The 7,176-nt window shown below is 40.9% G+C and overlaps 1 protein-coding gene across 1 annotated transcript; it reads left to right on the top strand.

The window, feature by feature from the left end:
• The first annotated feature begins 380 nt into the window (after positions 1–380).
• LOC130557057 (tubby-related protein 1-like) lies at positions 381–6,413 on the top strand. Its single transcript, XM_057338482.1, has 13 exons — positions 381–813; positions 2,855–2,978; positions 3,109–3,207; positions 3,417–3,548; positions 3,681–3,791; positions 3,878–4,021; positions 4,108–4,190; positions 4,530–4,697; positions 5,288–5,400; positions 5,477–5,585; positions 5,669–5,767; positions 5,846–6,021; positions 6,097–6,413. The coding sequence occupies exons 1-13, from the start codon at positions 799–801 to the stop codon at positions 6,242–6,244; spliced, it is 1,521 nt and encodes a 506-aa protein (XP_057194465.1). The 5' UTR covers positions 381–798; the 3' UTR covers positions 6,245–6,413.
• The last annotated feature ends 763 nt before the right edge of the window (positions 6,414–7,176 follow it).

Below are 7,176 nucleotides of genomic sequence, written 5' to 3'. Positions count from 1 at the left end.
AAGTAACTGCACTTCTGTATGAGTTTCACAATCTGAGATTTCTATTCCTGATTCATTTACAAACACGTGGAGTTCTGAAAAGACTTGATCACGTTTCAATGATAGGAATGCTAGTGAAGATATGTTCGTGATCTAGTTGACTAGAGTTCACTGCTGTTCCACAAACTACATGCAGGAGAAAGCTCTTTGTCCTGCACACCGGCTGTAATCCAGATTTTTAATCCCGCGTGATTGACAGAAACTGCGGCCTAAAGCCCTTCAAGATCTGTGCTGTGTCATCGTGCTCTTATCAAGTAAACATCATCATCGTTATTTCCTCACACATCTAAAGCTGTGCTTCAGGTTCAGCATCACTCAAGACTCCGACACACGTGTCACATGCAGATCTGACAGTGATGGGTTGACATGACACGTAACTTTACTGTCAAAAACAGCCAGCAACAACACTTTAAACTAAACGCCAAGAGACCACGGAAAGGATCTCTGTCATGTCTCTGTTATTTCTGCTAAGATGACAGTAAACGGAGAGCAAATGGAGAGTTTTGCCTAAATGTCATCTGTCTTTCAATTTGAAGAGAAACGTGAAGTTGACCCCTCATTGAAACAACAGATGAGATTTTGGTCTGGCACGAGTGCCAGAGAGGTTTCTTCACATCCGGGTCGACGTGTTGCCGTGACAGATGGGTCCGAGTGAAATCCTCTTAAGAACTTTCTGCTGATGGAGGTTCATTCAGGAAAGCTTCAGAGCTTCTGGTCATCACTCCTGCACGGCTTCTCTCTTACTCTCATATAAACAGCATGTCTGCAGAAAAGGTGAGTGTGTGTTTTATATTTCATCAGTTGATCTGAATCCTGACGGTGTTTTACTGTGTTTTAATGAATGATTTAGAAGTTTTCGTTTCTAGATTTCTAGAATTCACTGACCTGCCTGATTCTGTTAAATGAAGGAAGTTATGAGATTTGTATGAATAATTTAATAACGTACATTCAGCCCATTGTATTGTCAGTTGATGAATCTCCTGCTCATATGGATCAGTGAGGTATAGTGACATCACTTCAGGCTGTGCAGGAAAGTTCAGTCAAAATATTCACGTGCATATTACTCAGAAAAATGTTTTTCAGTTTACATGTTTGTTTGAATCATGGCAGCGTGGTTGAATAAGTGTGCTAGGGATTTTCTAAGGTGTTGTACCTATTTATAGCTCTGCTGTGACTTAAGTGGATGACACACACGCACGCACACACACACACACACACACACACACACACACACACGCACATGTCTGGTTTACTATCCCCGTGGGGACAGTCCATAGGCGTAATGTTTTTTATACTGTACAAACTGTATATTTTATCCCCTAAACCTAAAGATCATAGAACACTTTCTGCATTTTTAGATTTAAAAAATATTGTTCTGTACAATTTATAAGCTTTTGTGTCCACGAGGACCTCAATTTTGGTCCCCACGGTGACACGAGTCCCCATGTGTTGGTGTGTATTCAGGTTTAGGTCCCCACCGGGATATACAAACAAGGCCATGCACACACTCGTTGAGTATAGTTCTGACTATAGTGTCGAGTAAGAAAGAGAAAGTTGTTCTAATGAGAAAGTTCTTTAGGGAATAAAAAGGATTCATCTGTTATAGCAGTGTTATTTTTGAGATTGTGAGTGTGATGTTGATGTGTTTTGTGTGGTGATGTAATGTGTTTTGATAACGGCTGCCCAACACGAGCACATTGCATAATGGAGTTATACATCACTATGTACAGTCATACTGTATCAATAAACATTTATCTACAAATCTCAAAATATAACATAACATCATGTATAATACACTAAATATACAGGTGTTGTTGAATGTAGATCTATTTCACATGTCAAATATAAATATATCACAGTTTTATTTCTCATCTCTGTACATGTTTATATTGTTCAACCAAGAGTCTCTTAACACTTTATAACATCATCATCAAATAGATCAATTCAAATAGAGGGGTCATATGGCATGAACACGTGTTCTTCTGTGTCTTTGGTGTGTTATAAGTCACTCATGCATGTATTAGACGTGTATAATTGCAGAAATGAAAGTGTGGGAACAAAAGAGTCATTCTATGTAAAAGCGAATGCTCACCAGACCTGCCTGAAACACCTCGTGTAGCCACACCCCCACAAATCTACATCAGTTGGTGGTCTGATTGGACTGAGACCGCCCAAATGTAGACACAAGTAAGGTGGGCGTACCTGTCAGCACAACTGAAGAGGAACCTGATGTTCCAGATATGGTCAGAGGCGTTACACGCTTGCAGTATTCCACCAATCACTACGCACTGGTGAACTGGCCAATCACAGCACACCTCGCTTTTCAGAGCCATGAGCTTTGTTAAAAATCTGTGTGTTTCTGAGAGGCGGAGCAAAGAGGAGATACAAACATGCACGGTGTGTGGAAAATACAGCGTTTATCAACCTTAAATCCTGTAGACACATTACATCACATCTAAAACAAACCATAATATTCCTTTTAGACGTGTCATGTGACCCCTTTAACTAAAATTAAGTGTATGTAAAACAAAAGGATGTGTAAGAGTCAAACATACAACCTTATGAGAAAATGAAGGATGTTTTTGTATAATTGGTAGATGGAACGTAAAATTCAAATATATTGTTTTTGTTGTTGTTGCTGCTACATGGATGTTTACTGGTGAGTTTTCAAACTTTTGTTGGAACTTTTCCCAATTTGTTTTTTTAATTTTTAAATCATAATTTTAATATTTAAGCTCCATTAATCTTAAATGTATAAATTCAGCATGCTCAAATAATGAAAGCCGGTTATTTCACACACATCAGAACATTACAGAAGCCCAAGAAGAAGAAGCCCGAGTCTTCTCCGGCAGAGTCTAACGGAACTGAAGCCAAACCCAAAAAGACCAAACCCAAGAAGAGCAGAGATCTGTCGTCTGAGAACAGTCCTGTCACTCAAAGTATGTGTGTTACATCATCAGGTGTGTGTGTGTGTGTGTGTGTGCGTGTGCGCGCATGCGTGTGTGTGTCTGTCTGTCTGTCTGTCTGTTTACAAATGTCATCATTTACATTTACTGAACTCTCTTACAGATGGAGAGAAAGTGACGAAGAAGAAACTACAGAAAGAGAAAGAATCACCAGACAAAGAGTCCAACACGAAACCTAAAAGTGCCACAAAGAAGAAGAAGAGTGAGTCTCATCATGTACATGATCTCACTTCATTATATCATTTCCATGTCAACTCTACACTAGTGAGATCTCCCCACACAGACAGAAGAAACATCTGAGAAGCAGTTCGTCTCCATTTGAGGAATATTTGTGGAACATATGCAACACTTCATGATTCACAAAATCACTTTAATGTTAATGATACAAATGTGTTATTGTTGGACAAGCAGGTTCTACAGACGACGACGATGATGAAGAGGAAGATGAAGTGATGCAGAAAAAGACAAAGAAAAAGTCTTCAAAGGAAAATGCTGATGGGAAAGAAAAAGAAAAGGAAAAAGACAAGAAGACCAAATCTAAAGGTGACAGACATGGATTATTGTGACTTGTGATTTACCCAGTATGATGTGACGTGTGCTCTGTGTACCGTTTCTTTTATAACTGATAACTAAATGACATTAATTTGACCTGACTTATGTTTTGTAAACATGCAGATGTCAAAGAGGACACAGACGCTAAAAGCAAATCTAAAGCAAAGAAGAAAGAGCCGGCCTCCATGTTTCAGATAAATGGAGACAAGCCAGACACCAAGAGTAAGAAGAAGGGTGAGATGAGATGTTTTTCATTCACATTCATGCCACACATGTACAGGTGTGTTATCTGTGCTGTGTCTGATGCTGTGACGTGACAGCGGTTAAATCTGAGAGTGAAGATGAGAGCGAGCCCCAAACCAAACCCAGCAAAACGAAGAAGAAGACCAGCGGCTCCAACGCAGCGTCCATGTTTCAGGCCGCAGCAGAGAAAGACAAAGACAAAAAGACGAAGAAGGCTAAAGGTCAGTCCTCCTCTACAGATGTGTACAGTTGAAGTTGTGTGTGTATAATGATATGATTGTTGTGTGTTTTGTGTGTTTGTCTTCAGGTCCTGCTAAAGAGGAAAGTGAAGATTCTGATTCAGAAGTGACACAAAAGAAGAAAAAAGGGAAAGGAAAAAAGACCAAGAAGGTGAGATCAGGACATTCAACTCACTCAACACACAAACAAGTGTATGAAGAGCTCATTTATGTGACTTTATCTTACATCACGTCTGTCTGTATATCTGTCCCCTGAGCAAATTATCTTCAAATAATCCTTGTTTTTATCGAGTAATCTGTAACTGTGTTGTAAAACATCTTTTATTTCAAATCATGAAAGTCACGTATGAAATTATCCGAGCACATTTCAGGATTTATACAAAAATGAGCATAAATACGTGCACACACTTTTACGGATGAACGTTTTATGCATGAAGCCCAATATTCCCTAATAAAAGTCTTTCTTCTATCCTGACTTATTCCTGTGAAGGAGGAGAGAGCCCCGTCTCCACCCATCCAGTTTGACAATCTGGAGGAGTTTGTACTTCAGCCGGCACCACAGGGTGTCACAGTGACGTGTAGAATGACCCGTGACAAGAGAGGAATGGACCGAGGCCTTTATCCAACATATTACCTGCACCTGGACAATGACAAGAAAGTATGACATCTATTGTGTTCATACAGGGACACCACAAACAAAGTGTATATTGTGATTGTTGTCATCTATAGTTTGTCTGTAGGAGATGATGAGTTGTCTTTGGGATATTTTGCCGTTTTCAAGCTCAGTCCTGATCCTGTAGATGTGTGACGGCTTTAAAGGGACACTTCACCCAAAAATGAAGATTCTGTCATCGTTTACTCACCTTCCAGTTGTTCCAAATCTGTATTAATGTCTTTGTTCTGATGAACACGGAGGAAGATATTTGGAAGAATGCCCATTAACTCCCATAGTAGGAAAAACACAATGGTAGTCAAAGGTGCCCCAGAACTGTTTGCTGTCCTACATTCTTCAAAATGTCTTCTCTTGTGTTCAACAGAACAAAAAAAATGATAAAGTATGTTTTCCTACTATGGGAGTCAATGGGGGGCAAAATCTGTCTGGTTATGAGCATTCTTCCAAATATCTTTCTCTGTGTTCATCAGAACAAAGACATTTAAACAGGTTTGGAACAATTTGAAGGCGAGTAAATGATGATTATCTAACCCACTGACTGAATTCATTTATCGTCTGTTATTTCTCTCAAGCAGGTGTTTTTGTTAGCGGGAAGAAAGCGAAAGAAAAGCACGACCTCAAACTATCTGATCTCTATAGACCCCACTGATCTGTCCAGAGGAGGAGAAAACTTCATAGGGAAGCTGAGGTAGCCTGCTTGATCAAATCTCTTTGTGTGTTCATGTGTATGACTGATGGTTGAATGACATTGTGTTTGTTTTAAGGTCCAATCTAATGGGAACTAAATTCACAGTGTTTGATAACGCTCTTCATCCGGACAGAGCTCTTCCAGACATGTCCAACGCACGTCAGGAGTTAGCAGCCATCATCTACGTAAGAAAAAAAAGCATTCACAGTTTGACTTTCAAAGCATTGTTTGGATATAGCCCAAGTGATATTTCATGATGTGATTCTAGGAAACAAATGTTTTGGGCATGAAAGGTCCGAGGAGAATGATTATCGTTGTTCCAGGCATGACTAAAGACGGCGAGCGGGCGCCTATACGACCACGGAGTGTAAGTAAAACGGACATTTCCTACGATTACTGATCTCTCTAGAAGAGGACAGACCGGCAATGTGTTTCGTCCCGTCAGGATAACGACGGCCTCCTCACGAAACATCAGAACAGAAACATGGAGAATCTGATCGAGCTGCGCAATAAGACGCCAGTGTGGAACGAAGAGACGGCGTCACATGTCTTAAACTTCAACGGCAGAGTCACGCAAGCATCCATCAAAAACTTCCAGATTGTCCATAACAAAGACCGTAAGTCAGAATGTTTGGAATAAAACACTCTCGTGCATACAGTAGATCAAGTAATGTTTTCTTGTGTGATATTTCAGAGGATTGTCACAATGCACAACTGCATTGTGATGCAGTTTGGCAGAGTGGCAGATGACGCTTTTACTCTGGACTACAGATATCCTCTGTGTGCCGTACAGGCCTTCGCCATCGCTCTCTCCAGCTTTGATGGCAAAATCGCCTGCGAGTAACCCCTGTTGAAAAAAACAGCATATGCTGTGTTAGGCATGTTTTGATGCTGGTTTGACCAGCTAAGGACCACAGCACATGACCAGCTAAGGACCAGCTTAAACCAGCACATGACCATCTTAAACCAGCACATGGCCATCTTAAACCAGCTAAGGACCAGTTTAAACCAGCACATAACCATCTTAAACCAGCACATGGCCATCCTAAACCAGCTAAGGACCAGCTTAAACCAGCACATGACCATCTTAAACCAGCACATGGCCATCTTAAACCAGCTCAGGACCAGCTTAAACCAGCACACGGTCATCTTAAACCAGCACATGACCATCTTAAACCAGCACATGACCATCTCAAACCAGCACATGACCATCTTAAACCAGCACATGACCATCTCAAACCAGCACATGACCATCTTAAACCACCTCAGGACCAGCTTAAACCAGCACATGATCATCTTAAACCAGCACATGACCATCTTAAACCAGCACATGACCATCTTAAACCAGCACATGACCATCTTAAACCAGCACATGATCATCTTAAACCAGCACATGATCATCTTAAACCAGCACATGACCATCTTAAACCAGCACATGACCATCTCAAACCAGCACATGACCATCTTAAACCAGCTCAGGACCAGCTTAAACCAGCACATGATCATCTTAAACCAGCACATGACCAGCTTAAACCAGCACATGATCATCTTAAACCAGCACATGACCATCTTAAACCAGCACATGACCATCTTAAACCAGCACATGACCAGCAAACCAGCATCAAACATACCAAACCAGCATACGCTGGGTTAGGTAGGTTTTGATGCTGGTTTGACCATCTTAAACCAGCTAAAGACCAGCACATGACCAGCACATGACCAGCTAAGGACCAGCACATGACCATCTTAAACCAGCACATGACCAGTTTAAACCAG

This window comes from Triplophysa rosa, linkage group LG7 (genome assembly GCF_024868665.1).
Source record: "Triplophysa rosa linkage group LG7, Trosa_1v2, whole genome shotgun sequence".
Taxonomy (NCBI): domain Eukaryota; kingdom Metazoa; phylum Chordata; class Actinopteri; order Cypriniformes; family Nemacheilidae; genus Triplophysa; species Triplophysa rosa.
This window is presented reverse-complemented; position numbering and strand designations above follow the sequence as displayed.